General features: G+C 31.9%; 3 protein-coding genes across 5 annotated transcripts in view; 2 read left to right on the plus strand and 1 right to left on the minus strand.

Annotated features, from left to right (window-relative positions):
• Nucleotides 1-1,040: 1,040 nt before the first annotated feature.
• Nucleotides 1,041-1,825, plus strand: LOC122629766 (cytochrome c oxidase assembly factor 3, mitochondrial). Of its 2 annotated transcripts, none has more exons than XM_043813528.1 (2): nt 1,041-1,263; nt 1,427-1,825. In XM_043813528.1, exon 2 carries the CDS (start codon nt 1,530-1,532, stop codon nt 1,806-1,808), a length of 279 nt encoding a protein of 92 aa, XP_043669463.1. In that variant the 5' UTR covers nt 1,041-1,263; nt 1,427-1,529; the 3' UTR covers nt 1,809-1,825. The 2 variants fall into 2 exon arrangements, with proteins under 2 accessions (XP_043669463.1, XP_043669462.1); XM_043813527.1 differs by having other exon boundaries at nt 1,052-1,263; nt 1,519-1,825.
• A 154-nt stretch (nt 1,826-1,979) lies between these two features.
• On the plus strand, nt 1,980-3,386 carry LOC122629765 (mitochondrial dimethyladenosine transferase 1). Its single transcript, XM_043813526.1, has 3 exons — nt 1,980-2,616; nt 2,706-2,859; nt 2,946-3,386. Exons 1-3 carry the CDS (start codon nt 1,986-1,988, stop codon nt 3,184-3,186), a joined length of 1,026 nt encoding a protein of 341 aa, XP_043669461.1. The 5' UTR covers nt 1,980-1,985; the 3' UTR covers nt 3,187-3,386.
• The window catches only part of LOC122629764 (intracellular protein transport protein USO1), an 82,041-nt gene continuing 61,278 nt past the window's right edge, over nt 3,238-24,000 (minus strand). For both annotated transcript variants that reach the window (XM_043813525.1, XM_043813523.1), the window contains 12 exons: nt 17,421-17,817; nt 15,406-17,061; nt 7,972-9,959; nt 7,295-7,506; nt 6,354-6,618; nt 5,825-6,046; nt 5,599-5,748; nt 5,325-5,432; nt 5,056-5,208; nt 4,820-4,936; nt 4,634-4,735; nt 3,238-4,536 (listed from right to left, as the gene is read on the minus strand). In XM_043813525.1, coding sequence (XP_043669460.1) covers nt 4,408-4,536; nt 4,634-4,735; nt 4,820-4,936; nt 5,056-5,208; nt 5,325-5,432; nt 5,599-5,748; nt 5,825-6,046; nt 6,354-6,618; nt 7,295-7,506; nt 7,972-9,959; nt 15,406-17,061; nt 17,421-17,817 — 5,499 coding nt within the window. In that variant the 3' untranslated portion in view covers nt 3,238-4,407. The remainder of the gene's footprint in view (nt 4,537-4,633; nt 4,736-4,819; nt 4,937-5,055; nt 5,209-5,324; nt 5,433-5,598; nt 5,749-5,824; nt 6,047-6,353; nt 6,619-7,294; nt 7,507-7,971; nt 9,960-15,405; nt 17,062-17,420; nt 17,818-24,000) is intronic.

Genomic DNA, 24,000 nt, shown 5'->3' on the forward strand with positions numbered 1-24,000 from the left:
AGAAAGATAGGGAGGGTAAAACGCTGCGTAAATCATACTATAAATATAAGGGTGTGTTCACTCAGAGGACTTATTTCAGTGCTGTTTGCGTAGTTTCAAAATTGACGTCATTCGAAGCCAACAACGAACCTGTACAAATCGACTTCCTTTTCACATGATTGTATGCATGTACAGGATGGACCAAAAGTTCTTAAGCTCGTAATAGTTTGGATTAAAAAAAGAAAAAAGAAAAAAGAAATTAAATTTTAAATTAACCTAAAAATTATCGAAAAAGAGTAATAGGTTATCGATTTTTTTAAATTATCTGAAAATTTTGGCTCACCTCGTACGTCGTTATTCTGGTTCACTGTAACAATAGTTGACGTGAGTTAAATACCTTTTAATAATTTCAATTTCAACCAGAGATGATCGACTCTTGTTATATAGATTCTTTTTTTTTTTTTCATTCATCCTTTTTATCGTTTTTCTTAGCTCGTAATTCTGTTTCTATTTTAAAACGTTGGTATTCGATTAAAAGAAGGTTAGTAGACAAGTTTTATTCTCTCTCTCTCTCTCTCTCTCTCTCTCTCTCTCTCTCTCTCTCTCTCTCTCTCTCTCGCTCGCTCGCTTAATCGCTCTATGAAAATTCCAGCAGCATCGAGAAACATCTGGTATACTCGTAAAATATGCAAGCAATATTTATGTATGTATGTATGTATGTATATGTGTACGTGCATGAAATATCTATGCAGTGAATATTCAATCGATAACGTCAAAGCATTTATTAAAGCTTGCGAGTATAGTATTGAAGCTTGCGAGTATAACGAAATATGAGAATTTTTTTATATGGAATATCGGAATATTTTCTATGAAACGATTCCTTTTAATTCAAAGAGAGTAAATGCATCGTATAGTGTTATCTGATAAAATAAGAATTTATAGTAGATATATTTATATGTTAGGAATCTATATTGCCGATCGAAAATATCGTAACAAAATAGAAGTTTATCGAGCGTTGGTATTATTCGTGTATGTAGGATGGATGGGTAATATTGTACGTATTATCAATGTAGTAAACATCGGTCATTTTTAGAACTGTTCTTATATACTTTGTAAAACACATGTATAAGATAGAAAGAATATTTTCGTCGGCTCGTTATCAATTTGGAATTTTGTAGGAGTACTTTTAAGATCGAGAATATAATTGAAAGTGTATATTAATATATTAAGATAAAATATTACGATTGTATTTTTCGAAGGAAAACTTTGATGTAATCATCTTTCGTAAGTTTTTACAATTTAGTATAACGAACTAACCTCTTTTTCATGTATAACAAATTTTACTTGACTTTATTATTCTAATTGTTTTAATTATCGATTATTACGATTCTTAATGAAAAATTTACATTTATTGTAATATGTAAATAGCGTTTATTTAATTTGACGGAAAGAATAAGTTTGATTTATATGTAAATTTGATAATGCAGCACACAGTAAAATATTGCATTTGAAAATGTATAATAAATATTCTATTCTAAGCTGATCGAATCATGGATAAGGAATGGATGCCTAAAGTTGATTTGAAGAAAGATAGAGCTAAAATCAAAAATATTCATATTTCCTTAATGAATGAGGTGGAGAAACAGAACTCGGAGCGAGTGAAACAGTTGATGAAACTTCGACGGTCGAATCGAATACTTGGTAGTATATTAGGAGTTACAGTTTTGTCAATTTATTTCTATACAATATACACGGTGAAACAAGAAAAGTTCTTAGATGATTTTAATGAGCCCGAGAAAATAATCATACCACCTCAAACCAACGTATAAATTATATATAAAATCTTTCGACTTGATCAATATATATGTATATTTATACGCATATAGCAGCCTTGATTTCATAATATAATTGTTTTAATTTCATAATAAAATTTGAATTACGTACGTCACATTTGACTATCTACAAAGGGTCTTATAAAAAAAGGATTAAAAGTGTTATATAAAAAAATGTTGAATATAAGACTACCTCCTCTTCCAACTATTAAAGATATCATAAAGTTGTATAAATTATCCGCCTTGAAGCATTTGTCGCAAAACTTTTTATTGGACGAAAGGCTTATTGATAAAATTATCAAGAAAGCTGGAAATCTTAATGGAAGTCATGTAGTTGAAGTAGGACCTGGTCCAGGTGGACTGACAAGATCTATAATAAGGAAAGGTCCTAAAAAGTTAATAGTTGTGGAAAAAGATAGAAGATTTAAACCTACATTAGATATGCTAGCGGATTCTTTCAATTGTGTACACGGTGAAATGGATATTATATACGACGATATCAGAAATTTAAATATGAATAATATATTTCCTATGGAAGAGAAAAAGGAATGGTTAGATCAAGTTCCAAATATTCATTTAATTGGTAATTTACCATTTAATGTTTCGACTATTTTAATAATTGAATGGCTTAAAAAAATATCGGAACATAGTGGTGCGTGGACATATGGTAGAGTAAAAATGTTATTAACGTTTCAAAAAGAAGTAGCAGAACGTTTGGTAGCTGAACCGTTTGATAAACAACGATGTAGATTGTCGGTGATGGCACAAGCATGGACTCAACCTTTTCTCTGTACTATTATTCCAGGTAATTAATTATAACATAGTACTTCGAGGTTCTTATTTTTTATCCAATTGCGAGTAGATTAATTTCACCTTTTTTACTTATGTCTGAAGGAAAAGCTTTCCTCCCAAAACCGGATGTAGACGTAGGAGTTGTAGCCTTTGTACCATTGGAACAACCACGTACGAAGCATGAATTCGATATTTTTGAGAAAGTTACAAGACACATTTTTAATTCTCGACAAAAATACAGCATTAAATGTGTCGGGTAAGTCCAATATATTTTTCTATACTCTATTAATATTCAAATTGATTCCAACGAAATCATAAAACTATTGATTGCTTTCCTTGCAGAAAACTTTTTCCAGAATATTGTAGACAGGAATTTTCTAATTTGGTATATAAATTAAGTGATCTAGATCCAACGTTAAAATCGACACATCTTACTGTCGAGGATATTGATAAAATAACAACCGCTTATAAATATGTGATAGAAAAACATCCTGAGATAAGCATGTATGATCATCGTGCATCGCATCGAATAATTAACAAAAAATATACCCAATTAATTTCTGTCGATGAAATTATAGAATGACAAGCACAACTTGTATATGAAGTATAATTGGATTAGAAAAAAGGATTCGTATATTTTACCATTGTTTTATTTTATTTAGTCGCAAGATGTAGTTTATTACAATCGTTTTATAATTTCAATTAAAAGAGCGTACGTGTATAAATATACACTTATATACATGAGTATGGCTTAGCGTTTAAATAAAACTATAGTACAATGTACAATTTGTATTTCATTAATGATGTGTTAGCCATAGTAAAATACTGTTAAGTATCATTCAACTTTTCGAGAGAAATGCATTCTATTTAAACCTAAAAAAAAAAAAAAAAGAGAAAAAAAAATAGAAAAAACATAAGAGACACTTAACGATACTCTTTTTCTCAGAAACACATTAAATCAACTCTCATACGTTCTCATTCAAAACTTTGCAAAACCCTATTACCTCAAAATTCATATATTGCCAGATATTGAAGAATGTTGATAAATGTAATTATGAAGGATGCAATTGATTTTTGTACCGTGGTTCCCGAAATTAATAACGAAACGATAATACCCAATACACCGGTTGATATCACAGCTACTCTTCATTTCTTTTGAATTATAAGAATATATACGTATATATATATATATATTATCATCATAATAATAAAAATAATAATAATTATCAATATTAAATAATTTTACACACACATATATATATATATACATACATATATATATGTGCGCCTATATACGTGTTATCTCACACGTATTCTCTAGATACGGATAAGATAAATAAAAAAAACATATATTATATGTATTATATAGTTATGATTATATATTAGTTAGGAATCGATAAAGAAAATCGTTGCGTCCTATTATAATTACAGTTACGTAGGAAACTAGAGTTTCTGCAACGAACTGTATACACGAAGAAAACGAAACGATAATTGATTTAGTCGACAATATCGACTAAATCAAAAATTCCAAAGACTTTCTGAATGCTCTTCGACAATATATCGAAGTGCAGTGGAAATCATCATAACACGAATTTTCCTATTAGTAAATTTATAATTTTTACTTGAAGAACTATTCCTTGTTTTTTTTTCTTTTTTCCTTTTTTTTTTTTTTCTTCTCTTCTTTTCTCGCAGAAAAATCTTGCAAAACAGAGTTTGCAAATAATATGTAATTAGTTTGGTAATTTCAATTCTTCATATTCATATTCTTCCACATTGTTTAATCGTTTGAGATTTAATTGTTCTTTTAATTTCTAGCCATACCACATATCATGATATTAGGTAAAGCTCCACGACGTTTGCGCCAAGCACCAAGAGATTGTGCATGAGCTTGCAATGTTCTACACCATCTCTTTGTTCTGGCACCATCTTCGGCCTACACAAAAATATATAATTATTATTATAATGGTATAATTAAGGGAAAAACAAAATTATAGTATAGAAAAATGGACAAATTATGCGATTATTATTACCTTGAATATAAACGTTTCCTTGGAAGATAACTCTTGTATCTCAAAGTAATCCTCAAGATTAGTTTCACAACATACTATACATTTATCGAGGTACAAGGGTTCCTACAAGTATGGTGTAGCAAGTGATTAGAATTATTAATTAACGATTTTGATCATTCATTTATCTAAGTAGTTTCATCTACTTACACGTAGTAAAGAATAACGACCAATTTTTTCTTTCACCAAAAGTAATGTTGCGTCCTTGATACCTATGTGTCTTGGAAAAAGAGAATCATCGTTGAATTCCAAATATTCAGCGGTTGGCTAAAAGAATTATTTTCTAGTTAGATAATAATTTAAAGAATCTTTCTATTATGTAGAATTTATCAAGTTTTTTTCTTATTTTTATTTTTATTATTATTATTTTGTTTTTTTAAATTTACCTTGCCATTTGTGACAAGCATGGCAGTAACAGGAGATAGCTTGACAGTTCTACCTCGTCTCCAATTATTATCTGTTGGTTGAGCAACCAAAAGACGACCTTCCAAAACAAATCTTGCTTCTTCATGCGCCCATTCCAAAATTTCGACAGCCATCTATATCAATATGAGCAACTTTTTTATTTATTCGGATTAATAATTTTGATAATACGTATGTTTGAATTTTCTCTTATTAGATTTTATTAAAATTTAATTATATTCTTTTTTATTACCTTTCTCAATTTGATGTTCACCATATCTTGCTCGCCGGTTGATCGTCTACCATTTTGTATAATTGAAATTCTTCTCCATAATTTTGTAGATGTAACGTCCTTGGCTTCCTGAATAGTTTATTTATTTATAAGGTTAACGTTATGATAATTTTCGATGTATTATAATAATTATATATATATATATATATATATATATATATATATATAAAAAGAAAGAAACCAATTATTTAAATTACTTTGATAATTCTAATTTTAACATATTATTATTACTTACAGCATTCATATGTTCTAAATGCAATTCTATATTAGTTTGAGCTTGTTTGAGTCTCTTTTTTGCTTCTTGAATATCTGGTCGGACTGATGGCGTAGCTTTTAACAATCGTGCCAATAAAAGTGGATATTTAGTTACTCTCTGAACTGGAACCTAAAAATAATTTTTCATAAAATTGACAATTCAATTATAATAATGATAAAAAAAAAAAAAAAAAAAAATACTGTACCATTAGAAAAGAATTAAGATTCATCCTACGTAGAACAGTGTTCTCCATTTGGGAGACCCTCAGAAAAATACGAAGCAGCTCTTTTTCCTTTTCTAAATTTTGTAAAAGCAAACTTGCACTGCCTTGTCGAGTGCAATAATTTTCAAAAGCATGAAGCATCCTTTCTGATTCCAAAAATATTTTACCAACATCTACTGTTAAAAGATCTTCATCGCCTGATTCCTATATTTAGCAAAAAATGTTATTAGTAAATTGTTGATACTTTGATAAAATAAAAGAGAATAGCAAGTTTATTTTTTATGAACAAATTGATTAAAAAAAAAAAAAAAAAATTGTAAACTTAATTTATTTTTTTTCAAACGTATACAAAGTATCAATATATCAATCATTTTAATATTAAAAACAAAAAAAGAAATAAAAGAAAAAAAGAAAAAAATATGCAATAAAATTAAATAACGTATTAAATTTATATGGAACACATTTGATCGATTTTTTTTTTTTTTTTTTTTTTTTTTTTAATAAAAATCACCTGAGCAAATTCTACAGCATCCTTTAATTTTTCAGCAAGAACAAGATTATGTTCTAATAATTCTTCGACATTAAGAAAGATAGCTGACAATTGTTCAGATGTTAGAAGGCCTGCATTCAACATTGGACGATGAAATTCCTCAAGAATAATCTGTAGATCCCTGCCATATTTTTGTTCGGTCTCGACAATCTCTGTAATGATTTCCTTCCGTTCAGCTCTCTTCTTAGAACATTTCCGGCATACAAAGGGTGCATAAACGACTCCACTGAAAAAAAAAAATAAACAAATCAGTTAATCATGACTTCCTTTCTTGAAAATGTCAATTTTTCAATTATGTAACAAAGAGAGAGAGAGAGAGAGAGAGAGAGAGAGAGAGAGTGTATGTTTGTGTGTGACATTCAAAATTAAAATCACTTTCGCTTGATCATTTGCACCATTTATCGATGGATTATGCTGCTCGATAAGGACACTTTCGCTCTTTACGGATAAAAGGAATGACAAATAAGAGGAGAAAGCAGTTTGTCATGTGACCTGACTTGCAAACATTAGCAAAAAGAGTATCGACACTTTAAAATGTTCAAATACGATCTGATCGTTAGTTCCTGCGTATTACATCCATCATGTCATCTAATTTAATCTCTCTAACGAAGGAAATAACAAGACCCGAGAAAAAGAAATTTTCCAACATTTTTTACCAAATGAAAATGTAACACCTTGCCAGAGCTAACAACGTGCTAATTAGTTACTTAACAATAACGAAATAAAATTAACAAATAACTCCTTCTAAGTGTTAAATGATTATTTGTTGTAATTTCACTTAGAAAATCTACTAAACGAAATTAACATGATAATAATCTAATCTTGAGATGTAAAAAGAAATTCTTGGACTTGAATTTTCTCGTTGAGATTGTTGAGAAGTATGATAACATCTGGTCTTTTACCTGTCCGTTATCAAAGGATCCAAACGTTGTTCGCAATCCTCACAGAGTTTCGTATCACCGGAAATCACTTGCGGTATTCCGCTAAGTAGACTTCCTGGTCCGGACGAAACGTTCCCGCTTCTCCATCTTCTTGCCACACCTCGACTACTACTAGCTTGACTACTTTCTGACCCAACACCGCTATCAGTCCTTTCGATGTCCACCGTTCTTGACTATAATATAAATTAGTAAGTATAGTTATGTCAACGCAAATAAAATTATTATTATTAATTCATTTTATTATTTATATCAGATAATATTTATTATCGATTGCTCAAATTTATTATGAATTTATTTTATATACAAATTTTATATTCTTCTTCTTCTTCTTATTATTATTATTATTATTATTGTTGTTATTATTATTATTTTGTAAAATTTTATGAATTAATTTCAACTTTCAGTATTATCAAAATTTAGAAAACAATAATATAAGATTAAAAAATTTATATTAATTGATATAGCAACACCGAATATAATATACAACGTAAACTACAGGATGAGACAAAAGTTTCTAATCTTGTATCAGAATTTTAGCTTAAAAAAGTATCGAGAAAGATTTTTTCAGTCACTTTCAATAAAATTTTCTCGTCCATTCCGTATATATATAATAAGAAAGGAAAAAATTCTACATTTACCTTCAATGTTTCCGGCAAACTAGTCAAGATAATATTACATTCCTCGCTGCTGTCAGAAACATTCGAAATTTGTGAACTCTTAGAACTGAGATCGCCTAAACTGGTCTCCTTTTGTTCATAGAGTGCCTCAAGGTCACCTTCGGTATCCTCCTCCTCGTCATCATCCTCCTCGTCTTCCTCATCGGCAGTTGTAGTACGATCCTTCGAATCCATCAGAAAATTAAGTAATTCGAATTTTGTCGAAATGTTTTCTTCGTCAGGCGAAAGTGATATTTTTTTAAAGAAATCCTCAGGACTCTTTGATAGATAGGATTCAGCTAGATCGTCCGAGTTTGTTTTTTTGAAAACTTCCTCCGACAGATAGGAACCCATGTATTCGCCAGGTCCAACCTTTTTGTAATAATCAACGTCGGTAAAATAGATTCTATCTTTAAGAAAATCTTCGGAAGGTGGTGGGCTCAATGGTAAAGGTGGTGGCTCGTCAGGGATCTCTTCGTAAATTGGTTCCTTTATTACTTCGTACGGATTTTCTTCGAGAAAAAGATTAGTAGAAACGAAATCGGTGTCAGAGTTCAAGCTAGAGGATCTAGAGTAATTGGCCTCTAAAGTGGATTCCGAACTTTCGTATTCTTTGCTTTTCAACAAGCTCTGTTTTAAAATCTTGAGGATTGCTTCGCCACTGTCATGATCCAATATCTCGCCATTTTCACGAGCTTTCCTCAATGATCCTTCCAACAGTTTAGAGATCATGACCTCCTTTGAAAGGTCAGACCACTTGGAGATGGATTCTTCAGTTTCTTTCAATTTTTGTTCATTCTGATTCTTCGTTTCCTCCTGCGAACAAATCACTCGTGATAATTGATTAGATTTTATAGATATTGGTGTATCAGGAATGTTTCTAGATTGCTTCTCTGATTTAACTGTTGTATCTTCTAAGATATTGATGACAGGCTTATCTTGCTTTGATGACAATGATGATGTGTCTTCCAGGTTCCTCGAACGTTCCTCGTTTCTCTGACACTCGATTCTACTTTGTTTCGATCTAATATCATCGTTAGTCGATTCGACAACGATGTTAGATTTATAATTATCTAATATAACCAAGGTACGATTTTCAACGGAACTTTGAATCTTTGGAACGATCTCGGAATTGACTGATATCACTGTTGGATTGCAAACACTGTCCTCACCGCCGACACTGATAGTGACCTTGTTATCAGGTGTAGATTCAACACCAGAACTTTGATCACCGTTTATCAATATCGACGTTCTCTTAGCTGTTTTTGGAAGTCCAGGTCCTATTTGTAATCTATGAACCAATGGCGAAGCTCGTGGGCTAACCGTGATCTTACAAACGTTACTTTCGCTAGACGAAGCCGCTCCTATTTCAATTTTCGATGATCCGTGTGAACTACTAGAGTTCCAGGATAAAGTAGATGCCGATGATACCGATCTTCTGTGATCTTGTATCGATCCGGAACAACTGAAATCTTCGTTAATCGTTTCGGTATCATTGATCTTAAAACGATGCTTTTGTCGTCCAGGTGGTGGAGACCAACTGGTTGGTTTCATACCACGAAAATGTTCCTGTACAAGATTTTCTTGATCTTTTATCAACGATGATCCAGCTGGTTCTATTTCTTTGTCAATAATGTCGAAATTTTTATCCGATATTCCTGATTCTTCTGTAATATCTCGTTGAGATTCTATTTTCATTGTATCAGAAGAATTGGAATCAGTAAGAACTGTTGAATCTGAAATCGTATTAATAATTTCTATTTTCTTTGATAGATCATGATCGACGTACATCGTATTTTTCATCGTCGATTCGTTCGTTAGGGTTATTAATGCCGATGAGGATTCTTTGATTTTTTTGCCAAGACTTAGGCGCATCGTGTCGGCGAAATAAACGTTTGTTGCTGAAACTTGCGGCTTGCTGAACGATCGATCGCTTTGACTACGCGACAGGAAAGATCTTCTCGAGTTCTCTGAAAAGAGAAAAGAAGAAGAAAAAAAAAGAATATGAATTATTCGAAATTTCATTATCAATCTCGGTTAATCATGAAAATTAGGAAACTTTTTCTTTGCATCTTGAGTGAATTCAAATTTTTAAGATCTTCAACAGTTAGGCCATATTTATGATAATCAATTGATATAAATAAATGTATATATATATATATATATATATATATATATATATATATTCTTATGATTATAAATTATAAAAGTGGGCTAAGTCAAAAAGAAAAAAGGAAAAAAAGTAACGAATTAAATTTTTTTAGACCACCTTTTTAGATCATTTTTCTAATAATCATTGGCACGAATGCAACAAGATATTGAAATGATATTATATTATTACACTATTATTACAGTTATTATAAATTGTAACATCGAATTTATAAAAAGAATCATTTTTCAGACACTTCTCACTTAGTCCATTTTTTTTTTATGATAATGATCATAACACACATATTACAAGAAAGTGGTATAAAAAAAAGAAAAAAGAAAAGAAAAAAAAAAAAAAACAAGATTCTCACGATTCTTCATATTTCGGTTATATCAAACACTTTTTTTTCGTCACGGAAACAAAACCGCACGTTGAAATCTGAGAAGTTGTAGGAGAAAAAAAAAAGAGAAAAAAAAGGGATTCACCGGCGTTGATCAAAATAAATTTTTTAAAAAATACACCCCACGAATATCGAGAAGATCATTAGGAATTTTTAATATTTTCATTTATTATTATTATTATTATTATTATTATTTTTTTTTTTTTTATTAAATTACAGAGTTAAAAAATATGTCGGACATTTTAACGATACTATCATATATTCTCTTTAATAGCCATTCAACATTAAATTCACTCATGTTATGAGATAATTAGAGGAAAGCGATCTTTGCGATAATGAGAAATGAAAAAAAAAAAAAAGAAAATGGCAAAAGAGAAAAAAGAAAGAGAGAGAGAGAGAGGGAGAGAGAAAATATAGGTTATACGTTCGAGTTCGAATATCGATCTTATCTCGAAGCCAATCCCTTTTCTTCTCGATCTCTCGACATACATATATGTATATGTACGTGCGTGCGTGTTGAGTGAATGAGTGAGTGAACGATTATGTGTTCGTTCGTGTCTATATACGTATGTATGTGCAAATGATCGGTGAAAGTATCCACACTGACGAAGAGAATCTTTCGTTGTGGTTGGATTGCATGAAATCTCACTGGTTGGAAAATTGCAATGGTTTTTCCAACATTTGATCTACTTTTTAAAACGAAGATTCCACTAGCTCGGTCGATTTATTCTCTAATCGATTGCCGAATAATTAGTAATTTCACGAATAATTAACAAATTTTCGGAGATTCTTTTCCATTTTCTTCTTTCTTTCTTTTTTTCTATTTTCGGGAATAATCGAAAGATTAGCGTGTAAAGAAAAGAATTTCTGTTGATTTATTTTTTGTTAATTAAGAAAGTAGAAAAATATAAAAAGAAAAAAAAAATTATATCAGACTAGTTTATAACAGATGATTTTATCTTTACGTTCATTTACGACATACGGAAGATTATCTAATACTTTTCTAAGACCGGATAAACCATAAAAAAAAAAAAAAAGAAAAGAAGAAGAGAAAAGAAATATCAGATTCGTTTATCGTAATTTTAATTTTATTTAGATTTATTTTATAGAAAGATTATCTAATACTTTTCTAAGACAGGAAACAGGCGATGAGGCAAAAGTCATTTCGTTCCTTTTCGTAACATTTTCTTTCCTGCACTTATATACATATATATGTATATATATATATATATATATATATATATATATAAGTGTAAGAAAGTGTATATGTATATGTATATTGTATATGTATACATGTATCCATATATTAATGTTAAAGAAATTTTCCATTGGATTTTAACGAGATTTCAGGTCAATGAAAAGTTAGCGTTTAAAGTGTTTAACGGTTTGAATTAGAACATGATAATGAGAGCTTAGAGAAAGGATAGGTGAAATAAAGTGGTGGTTGAACGAACGAGCGAACGAACGAGCGAACGAACAAGTGTTGAGCAAGAGAGAATACACTTTTGTTATGTCACCGATATTAACAGAGTACATATATAATAGTGTAACAAAATTATGTTTCAAAAACTAATTTGCACAGTACTAAAAAAAAAAAAAAAAAAAAAAAAAAAGAAAAAAGAGAGAGAGTTGTGGAGAGTTAATACATAGACCGATTTTGTCTACTTTTAACATCTGTTTAGCAATTTTCGAGATTAGGTGAGAAATCAAGATGACGACGTGGATTATAACAAGCAAAGAACACATTTCGTAAGATCTTTTTTGTTTCTTGTTATATTTATTATCGCAGAAAAAATGATAGAAATTTTAAGATTAAGATCTTAATAAAATTAAAGAAAAAAAAAAAAAAAAAAAAAAAAAAAAAAAAAAAAAAAAAAAAAAAAAAAAAAAAAAATCCACTCCTTATAAAATAAAAGAAAATAATAATGTCGTCGTTTTTTTCTTTTTTCTTACGAAATGTAGAAAGAAAAAGAAAACAAACAAAAAATTAAAAAATAGATTCGATCCACCCCATATAAAATAATAATAATGATATCATCATCATTTTTCCATTTTATTGTTATTGTTACTCTCTCTCTCTCTCTCTCTCTCTTTTTCTTTTTTTTTTTATTTTTTTGAGAACTCGCTCGAGAGAAGTCAAGAGTAAATAGTGTCTTTGTTTCAAATCTAATTTTATTGTACGGCGTATGTGAGGCCTGGCCCGATTATACCGGTAGTTTTTACGATGGTACCAAGATGGCGGCTGGTACTTGGTAGCGTCTACCGATCGTCGGAACTCGTTTCAAACATTATGACGCCCTTCGTCCGAATTTATTACGACGCACTTCTACCCGTCACGCGAAAAGAAAACTCTCTTGGTTATTTGTTTACTTTATGTCGAAGTCTTGGCGATACTTCGATATTTCAAAATGAGAAAAGAAAGGAAAGGACAGATAAAAGATATATAAAACAAGAAGATAGGAAGATAAAGAATGAAGAAAAGGGAGAATAGAAATCCAAGTAAAATCGAACAAAAAATTGGCTTTGTTTGTTTTGCTTTTTTTAAACAAAGATAAACACAAAAATAAAAAGGAAAAGTAAGAAATGCGGAAGGACTTCTCTTTGCGAATCGAATCAAGTCGAATCGAATCGAATCTACTCGGATGGAATCGAATCGAATCGAATCGAGTAGGGCCCGAATACAGCGGTGAAATTAGTATGTAACTATTCCTCCTACTCTTCGGGGTCCCGTGACACGAAGACATTTACGATACGGACGAAGGATGAACGTGCCCAACGATAAATATGTACACGTCCTTCCATATAAGGTGGACGACCGCTGTTCACATTGTACCGATCCCTTTCGTATCTTTCCCACGCGTCCACTTTCGCGAATCGAATCACGCCGGTTTTCTTTCTTCCTTTTTTATCTTTTCTTCTTTCCTTTCTATCCTTTCGGCCACGCACGCCATGGAATTTCAACGTTTCTACCTCAAAATTGAGTATTTTTTTTTTTTTTTATTTATTCTTTTATTTACTTATTTATTTTTTTTTATAAGAAATATAAATATCGACTTTATAAGAAATAAAATATAGCCGACCTATCAAATATCGATTCATTGCTTCATTTTCCGACGAATAATTTTAACGATATTTAAAATTGCAACCAATTAGATAATTCAACTTACTTGTTATCCTGTGTTTAATGTTGATTGATTTAAAAAATGATCGAAAAAATTTGTCGTTTAGTTTTCGACCGATCAATCGGCCTCATCGTTTTCTTTAACATCGCGATAATGACAACTTGATTTTATCAATTTCTTAATTTATTTATTATTCTATAATTATTAATACTGCATTTGGAAGATATTGAGAAAATAAAAAGAAAAAACTGTATTAACGAGAATTTATTCACTTTGGTTTCTTTCTTTGTAGAAAAAGAAGAAAAGAAGGATGAAAAAAGATTAGTAACCAGTTGGAGATATCAAGAACAAAGTTATTTTACTTGGTATGACCAAAATCGGTAATCCAGATTGATATTTGTTGGCTCACGACACTGGCCAACCCTGACCTTATCCACTTTCAACGACTCTGAAAATCGAGTCTCTCGAATCTCTTTTAGGTTGTGATACAAGTAGAATATGCCTGAGGATAAAGCTCAGGGTCGGCAGGATCGGTTAACCTTTCTCCTCTTGTCGTAGAAAGTTGTCATTATAAGGACACAGTAACTATGCCAATGGAATTTTCAACGGAATATTGGCCACTCCTGCTTTTTATAATCGTATTAAAAAAACCAACAATTTTGTTTTATTATAGAGAGGGTGATCAAAAAAGTTTCTAGACTGGCTAAAAGTTTCTAATTAATTCGAAAAATCTCTCTCTCTCTCTCTCTCTCTCTCTCTCTCTCTCTCTCTCTCTCTCTCTCTATTTTTCCTTAGAGATCTTCTAGATTTTATAATTGATTCTTAGAGTTATTAAAACCTAAGCTTGTATATGTGTAATCTGAACAAAAAGACAAACAAATTAGCATGGAAATTCTTTTAAAAAAAGGATAATTGATCGATAGAGCTGAAGGTTAAATCGATAAGTGTCTATGTTTCTTAGATCGTTTGACTATGTTAGCAAGAACTACGTTTAGAAATATTTCGTCTTAATTGTAAAATAATAAATACTTCCTACATGGTGAGAATTTACATAACAAATACTTGTTTATCTTAATCAATGACTTTACTCGCGTGTACGATAGAAAAAAATAATGGAGAAAAAAGAAGAAAAGAAGAAAAAAAAAAGGATTCAATCTCTCTTCGTTGACCACATAAAAAGGAGAGTAAAAGTAGATAAGAAGATCGACTGCGAGAGAATGGAAGAAGGGAATGTACTTAAAAGATTCGAGTAAAGAATAAAAGCAAAGACAACAAGGACTAGTCAGGTTCGCCCATCCGATTGACTTTATGGATTCGTGATAAGAAACCTTAGAGAAGTTTGAAAGAAAGTTGCCAAGGAAACGATAAACGTGTGCTCGTTATCCTTGAGAGATATAACTATTGTTAAAGTCCAAGGCTGTTTCAGATAAGTCTAAGTCGTTAACGTGTTACATTGATCAGGACGATTAATAGTATGTATCGCGCGTGTGTCTCTGTGTGTGTGTGTGTGTGTGTGTGTGTGTACACATACATAAACAAAAAATACAGGGTGTATCAAAAGTTCCTAGAGGATCTTATAGTTTTACGACTTGAAAAAAAAAATTGAATAAATAAATAAATAAAAAATAAAAAAAAGAACAACTTGGCCCAAATAGTTCTCGAAAGGAAGAGCAAATGATTTTTAACATCACATTCATTGGGAAAAACTTTTTGTTTCATATTATATACCAAATAAAATCTCTTACCTTCCGACCTAAGTATCAGATCCTTCTCGTCAACTGCGATACACGGAATCCTATCGTTCAATTCTTCAATCTCGATCTCCAATTCCGTTTCGTCCTCTAACTTGATCTGATCGTTGTCAATCTTTTTACACTTGGTGTCCTGTTTACCTTGATGAGATCTCTCGTAGTTGGACGAAGAGATGACGTTCTCGTTCGATCTGATCGGTTCGATCTCTTGATAACACTTCTTACGTACCTCGATGTTATCGATCGATTTATCAACAACAAGATTGTCGATCTTCGAAGAATTTGTATTCGTCGGAACGTTCTTCACTTGCTTTAGAATCTTAGTATCCTTGCTTTTGCTTCTGTTAGCTTTTGGATCACTGATGTTGGGTATGGTTATGAATTTGTGTTTCTCTTGTTGTTCCCTAGGTACGATTGGTTCCTCCTCTTCCTCATCCTCTTCTTCATCCTCCTCCTCCTCCTCCTCCTCTTCATCTTCCTCGACTATAATTGGCCTATCATCTTCCTCGTCTTCATCGTCTTCCTCAGATTCCTCTTTCCGCGTGTCTTTCGTACAATTGGCGAATCTACCTATTCTACTCCATGATAGTCGCGTAGCCTCGGACGGTTTCTCAGGTGCGAATATAACGTTATCGACCTTGAACAAAACGTTCTTTCTCTTACTTTCGATTACACGACCCCTCTTCAAAATGCTCTTTAGCGTTTGCTTAGCTTCCTTCAATTTTCTCGGTGGTCTTTTAGGCGATACCTTTGGTATTGGTATCCTCGTGACCGGTGTATTCTCATCATCGTCGGATATCTCTCTGGGCTCGTTGAATACACGAATTCTTTGACCACCAATAGCTGCCACTGCTCCTCTGTTTGGTATCCTTTCGATCGATTTCACTTTCGACGGGTCGAATAGATTCGACGGTGTCCTCGTGTCCGCGTCCTGTTCCAACGCGTTGTCCGATAGATCGTCGCTTAAATCGTCCTCGTATTTTTGTTTCTTCAATAGGAGATAAGGATTAACGTCGCACTCGAGAATACTTCTCCTCGAATCCCCATGATTTTCTTGAACATTCGAGTTGGACGTTTTAGTTCTTGTCAATGTCGTCGGTAATGTATCAGTTGACGTCAACGTGGACGTCTTCGTTGAAACTGAACAATCCTGATTGTCCTTGTTCCTTCCAATCCCGTTCGATCTTTTCGATGTACGCGGAATCGATCTTTGACTCGGCCGATCGATTACACCGTTCCTTTGAACATCCTCCGTTTGATTCTCCTTCAACCAATGATCGTTCGACGTACCAACGAAGCTCTGTCGTAACTTGCGACTTCCCTGTTCCTCGTGTTGCTGTTGTTGTAACTGTTGTAGTTGTTGTTGCTGTTGTTGTTGCTGCTGTTGCTGTTGTTGATGATGGTGATGATGATGATGAGAATGATGAGGATGTACCGTACCTTCCTTGTCGAACCATTCTGATCTCGAAGTAGTACCCTCGATCGAACCCTTTCGTTCTTTGACGTTCCTCGTCAATACGCTCTGGCTTCGCGAATCTCGTTGGGACGATGGTCTGTGCGGCGAGATACTCCGTGCTCTTGATCTTGGCTCCACCAATCTGTTCCTTCGCATCTGATCGTATGGATCGTCCATCGCTGGTCTCAGTACACCTAACAAGTACAGACATCATCCTATCGTACTTGTCAAAATCGTAATACGTTTGAACGATAATCGTGCTAGATTATGGAAATATCTTCTCTCTTTACGTTCACCATTGATCAAAAAAAGGAAAGAAAATAAAAGAACAAATATTTTCTCTAATATGTAACTGGAAAACTTCAACGACGTACTTTCGCTGTAACTTGTTTTCCTTTTAACTGGGAAGATGCTCGTTGAACGAATATTAACGTACACATGTACACATATATATATATATATTATAATAATAAATAGAAAATAGACGAAATGAAATAAGTTTATAAAAAAAAGGAATAAGTAATGTAAATAAAAAATTAATAAATAATGTTACCTGCCAGACTGGGTCTGGACCTCGATGAGGGTGCTGGTAACCGGCAAGTTCCTCCTAAAGGTACACCAGCCAATCGGTGACCACCGCACTTGCGGCAATTGCTTCCGAGTTTCCTGGTAGTTCCGCAAAGGAACTCCGGGCAAGAACATACCACGAGAAGCGGTGCACCCGGTGGTGGGGGTCCCGGTGTCAGAAAGGCTCGAGGATCGTGACCAGGTCTCGACGATCGAACCGTCCCATAAAGCCATGGGTCTCCGTAGATCATCTGACGGGATAGTGCGCTACCGTTGCTTATCGTACCCCAACCCTTAACAGGATCATCTGGGTTTTGATTCTGTCGAGATAGACCCAATCTCACGCTCCACGATTTTTTACTCTTGCTTAGGGTATCGTAATTCTGAAATAGAAATCGTTTTTATGAATATTATTGTTATACATTTTTATGAGGGTATCATCTAACTATTAAGTTACATACTCGATTGTATTTGCATTCTTTCTTAATTTAATTTAATTTAATTTTATTTTTATTTTTATTTTTATTTTTATTTTTAATTTTTTTGTCTTCTCTCTCTCTCTCTCTCTTTTTTTTTTCTTTTTTTTTTTTAATTATCACAAATCATTTATATCCAGGAAGTTTAAGTTACGCAGTGTAATTGCACTATTTTATATTAATAGTAATATTAACTTTTATGACACATTGTAGTATAATTATACTGACATAAGATACGTATAATTTATAGCATTACTTTTTTAGTTCTCTAGTAAAACAAAAAAATATATATATACTGAAATAGTGAAATAAAAAAAAATATAGTAAAAAATAATATTTTTCGTAGATTGAATGTTTCGTAAGAAAAAAAATAAATAAAAAACTCAAAAAAAACAATATAAGAAAAAAAGCTGAAAAATAATAAAAGAACGAAGTGTAATATAAAAAAAAAAAAAAAAATGTCCTGGATAATTATAATTATACAAATGAAAACTCTTCGTTATCATCATCATCATCATTATTATTATCGTCGACGTCGTCATCATCATCATCATCATCATCATCATCATCATCATCATTGATAAGTTCGATTAAAATTTCTCTATAGTCATCATTGCAATAGCTAATATCCTGATCACGACCTCTAAGCGAAGTTCACTCTCTAACGAAGTTTCAAGACTGAAGAAAAAATTGATAGCGGAAGGACTAATCGATCATTATACCAAGCGTACGTAGAACCTCTCTCTGTCTCTCTCTTGTTTCTTGGACCCTGACCTTGAACCCGGTAGAAGGATCATTTGCTAGACGGTTGGAAAAATTTCTTCTTGTGTCTTTCTCGAGATAATCGAACAGAGAGAAAGAGAGAGAGAGAGAGAGAGAGAGAGAGAGAGAGAGAGAGAGAGAGAGTCAGACAAAGAAAAACAAAAAGGAAGACGAAGTATTGTTTGTTCCTTTCTTTCCATTTTTTCCCCTTCTCTTTTTTCGTTCTCCTTCCCTTTTTGTTTTTCTCAGTTTGAATTACAAGCAAAGCCAACAACTCGTCACTCGTAGAAATCGATATATCGAAAAAGATATATCGAGAAAGCCAAGCTAAGATTCTCGTCTCACTCGAACCCTGCATTGATCGTAGGGATCGATCGATCGATCCATCGATCGATTGATCGATCGTCTGGATTTCCCTTTAACGGCACGAAAAGGGGAGATCTCAGTGATTCTCTTTCTCTCTCTCTCTCTCTCTCTCTCTCTCACACACACACACACACACACCACGTTTCTTTCTTTCTTCTTTTCTATCAATTTATCTGTCTTTTTCTCTCTTTATCTCTTTCCTTCTCTCTCTCTCTCTCTCTCTCTCTCTCTCTCTCTCTGTCTTTTTCATTCTTCCTCTTTATTTCTCTCTCTCTCTGTCTTTCTCTCTCTCTCTTTTCTCGAAGAAGTTGATCGTCAAGTCTCTTCCGCAAATCGTCGCTCGTCAAAGCGAACCACCGACGAACGCATTTATGTTCTTCCCCAAGAAAGGGAAGAAGGAGAAAAGGGTGAGGTTCCTGTACGCGAGTTGAAATACCAAGAAGGAAGAGAGAATGTTGGTTGGATCGAAGAGGAAGAGGAAGAGAAGGTAGAGAAAGAGGAATGAAGAAGAAACGAACGTTTCAGGGAAAGTGAACGACGCACGCATCGCAGGTATACCTAGCAATTTAAATTCGATTCCGTCTCCGGAGAAATCGGAGTCGACTTTATCATCGAACTGAGATTCCGATGGAGAATCGAAAACAGAGGGTAGGTAAAAGAAGATCGAGAGATATAAAAAAAAGTATGAAAGGTTTTGGAGAAAGATGGAATAATAAAAAGTAAAATTGTAAAGCTAAAACGAATCTTCATTCTTTGAAGATTCCAAAAGATTTCAAGAGATTCTTTGAAAATTTTTTTAAAGTAAAAGGATAACTATATACTGGGGTATGTCTTGTAACATCGATTAACTCGAAATAATTAATATTATATCGTATATTCGATTATATTATATTAGTAGTAATATTAGTAGGATATATATATATATGAAATATTAAATTATTTTATACTGATAGTAATATGAATTTTGTACGATACGTTGTAGTATAATTGTATCATTTAATATTTCTTTTAATTCAGTCAAAAAGTTTTTAAACGCAAGCAAATTTGTTATGTACGAATGAAGAAGAAAGAAAAGAAAAGGAAATAAAGAAATTGGATAGAAAAGAGAGATAGAAAGAGAGGAAAAAAAAATAAAAAAATGAAAGATAAATAAATATAATACTAACAAACCAAAAACAAATGGAATTAATTTGATCTCATTATTATAACTTCTTGATTATATAATAAATGACTTGATATTCACAACTCTTAGTTATGCAATAAAAATATAATATTCAAAAAGAGAAAGGAAGAGAGAGAAGGGAGAAGGAAAAACTTTAATGGAAAGTAAGAAAATATCACTTGATTTTATTGAAATGAAAGAAAAAAGAGGAAAGAAAAAAAAAGAAGAAGAAAAAAAAAAAAGAAAGAGTTTCTTTTTTTTTATCTGAATTAAATATCAACTTGAAAACTCTTACCGACTAAGTAGGAAATAGATAAGAAACGAGTTAGAGGAATGATAAATAGATATGGCAAACGATTGGAGAGAAAGAGAAATAGATATAGAAAGATGGAGATAGGGATAAATAAAAAGAAAGACAGAGAGAGACACACAGAGACAGAGAGACAGAGAGAGAGAGAGAGAGAGAGAGAGAGAGAGAGAGAGAGAGAGAGAGAGAGAGAGAGAGAGAGAGAGAGAGAGAGAGAGAGAGAGAAAGTTTCTTTACGAAGAAAGCGAGAAAGAAAAGTAAGAAATCTTTAATCCCCCTTCTCTCTATCTCTATCTCTTTCTCTCTCTCTCTCTTCTCTGTCTCTGTCTCTCATAATTAATATAAAAACTAGCGAAAAATAGAAAGAAAGAAAGACAGAAAGGAAGAAAGAAAGAAATAGAGATAGAACAGAGATCGGTAAAAAAAACGAGCCGGTGACCGGCTCTGAGGGAATCGTGGAAGGAAAGAAGAAATAAATGATGGAAGAAATCTAACAGAGAGAGAGAGAGAGAGAGAGAGAGAGAGAGAGAGAGAGAGAGAGAGAGAGAGAGAGAGGGAGAGAGATAAAGAGAGAAATAGAGAGAGACAGAGAGATGATTCGTTCAGTTTGCTACGAGTACGTGGCTCGTCTAGAGAGTAGAAGTATAGCAAGTAAGTAAGTAAGTACGTACGTACGTAGATACGTAAGTAAGTAAGTAAGTAAGTAAGTAGTCGTCCGGTCTGACCGGTATGGTCCAGTGTACGTTCGAGAGAGAAAGAGAGAGAGAGAGAGAGAGAAAAAGAAAAAAGTTCTTTTCGAGAAAGGATCGACGATAGATAGAAAACCGCGACTGACAGTCGCCGATGCCGATCTAAGTCTTTTAACGGGGAGAGGGCGTCGATCGATAAGAGAACTCCAAGAATGAGAAGAAAAAACAAAAAAAAAAAAAAAAGAAAAAGAAGAAAGAAAAGAAAATTCAAGCGAAGCGAAGGAAGCAAAGCAAAGTAAAACAAGTAAGCAATGATCGAATACGACCAATGAACGGATATGTCGAACTTCTGTAAATTACATTCGTCACGTATATTATTATGTCTGTATGTGTGTTGTTAGTTGCATTCCGAACGTAATTAAATTACGTTGCCATAATCGTCGGCTTCGATATACTTTTCTTCCTTTTATTTTCCCTTTCCTTTTCTTCAATTTCTTTTTATTATTTTTTCTTTTTCTTTTCTTTTCTTTCTTTTTTTTTTTTTTTTGATACTCCTTTTCTTTTTCTTTTTTTTCTTTTTTTTTTTTTTTTTTTAATTATCTTTTCCGCCGGTCATTCGAACGATTACGAAACTTCCTCTCTCGTGGATAATCGACGAGTTTAATAGTCCATTGCGATTTTGTCTTGCCTAGACTTTAGTCGAAGCTATTAATGGAATTACGTTATTTTGATAACAGTGAAAGAGAGATAGAGAGAAAGAGTGTACGTGTACGTGTATGCGTGTGAGTGAGGATATAAATCTGATATGAGTGAAAGAAAGATAGAGAAAGTGTGTATGTGTGTGTGTGTGTGTAAGGTTATATATATATATATATGTATGGATAAGATGAAGAGGATGCACGTAAATGGTATAATTAGTTCCGTGTAATATACTCCAATACAACGTGTGTTCTTTAAAGTTTTCGACTATGATATAATATTAGTATAGAAATTACAAAAAGTAGACGAGATTCGTGAGATATAAATCAAGGATAAAATCGAGAGAAACGTGAGAAATTGTTCGCGACGAAATAATAGTTCTCTTTGGTTTTACGTTAGTACAAATAATAGAAGGAATAGAAACAGCAGCATAAGGAAAAGTGTAATCTCGGTAGATATCTACCGTTATTTGTAATCTATCCTCCTACCGATTGTCTAGTTCCGCTTCTAAGGATGTTCTTAAAAAAGTTTAGTTGACACAACTTGGAATACTTGAAGAGAAACCTTCGAGTCCAATGACACCGTGGGCGAGTTTACTTTCATATTTTCGCGCCGTTTCTATTGATGTCGATAAGGTAGATCTCTGATGAGTGGGATCGATCAATACGTTTTTTGTATTTCGTTTCTTTTTTCTATTTTTGTTTTTTTTTTTTTATGTTACTCTTTAAATCATTCCTTTCATCAAATTAACGACCGACATCAACGAAATTTTTTATCTACTTATAAGAATTTCATATCTATTAAAAAATGTATTATATATATATATATATATATATATATATATATTCTTTTTTTTTTCTTAAATTATTTATACAGATACACAGATAGCTTGTATTATTATTTCTTTGTAAATTATTCTTTTAAATAATTTATATCTATAAATATATAAATATACAATTTAATATAGATACTTTATACAATATATTTAAAATAATTTTGTAATATATTGTGTATATATACATACATATAATATATTTATTTGACAAAAGAAGCATATAAAAATACGTTATAATTTACATATCAAAAAAAAATTCTTTACATGTACAAATGTGAGCATGCGACCTCTTTTTATTATTTAAAAAAAAAAAAGGAGAGGAAAAAAAGTAAAAGTATATAATGATAGGTATATAGGAATGGTATGAGATCGTTTCGAAATCATTTGAAAAGCGTCACGTTTTTACTGAACAACTGCGACGACAACGACAACAACGACAACGACAACGACATCGTTATTCCGAGCACGGAATATAAAATTCGATGAAGGTGTTCGACGAAGTTATTTCTACGATTACGAGAAGGGAAACGGAGCGGAATATTCTTCACGACCACACCTGCACAGGTAATATGTACTTCTCTCCTTTGCCCATATGCAGCTAACACCTGTCGCTTCGAACACTTTTCACGGAAACAAGAAAACGCATCTTTGATCTTATCGAACGTTATAAAACTGCTTTCTTCGAAGAAACATATTCTTTATATACGAACATATAATATATTTTTTCTCTTTATTTTGCTTTAATATTAAATAAAAATATGAGATTAATATTAAAAATTAATAAAGAAAAAAATTTGGTATCAAAAAAAAAAAAAAAAGAAAAAGATATAAGAATTATAATTATAAGAATATAAAATTATAAGAATATTAAAAGATGTAATAATTATATTAATTATTATTTATAATTAAACGTATAATAATATATTTAATTATAAGAATAAAAGATGATGTATAATATAATATATAATTAATTTCTTTTTTTTTTTTTTTTTGTTGAATATAATAATAATTTCTAATGACATAGATATTTTATTTATTATAACGTTTGTAATATATAGAATATTATTATGAATTAATATAAATATATGAATATATTTTGAAGTTCTTAAAGCTCATATATGTAAAGTATATATATATATATATTCGTATAATTTGTATAAATAAAAAATCTAAAAGTCTTTATAAAATTTCGATTGATCGACATTTAAAGCAGCTGCAATGCCGCTATGGTAAACCACATAAAGAGTATATAAGGTCGGAAAATGGGGCA

Source organism: Vespula pensylvanica, chromosome 6, assembly GCF_014466175.1.
Source record: "Vespula pensylvanica isolate Volc-1 chromosome 6, ASM1446617v1, whole genome shotgun sequence".
NCBI classification, from domain to species: domain Eukaryota; kingdom Metazoa; phylum Arthropoda; class Insecta; order Hymenoptera; family Vespidae; genus Vespula; species Vespula pensylvanica.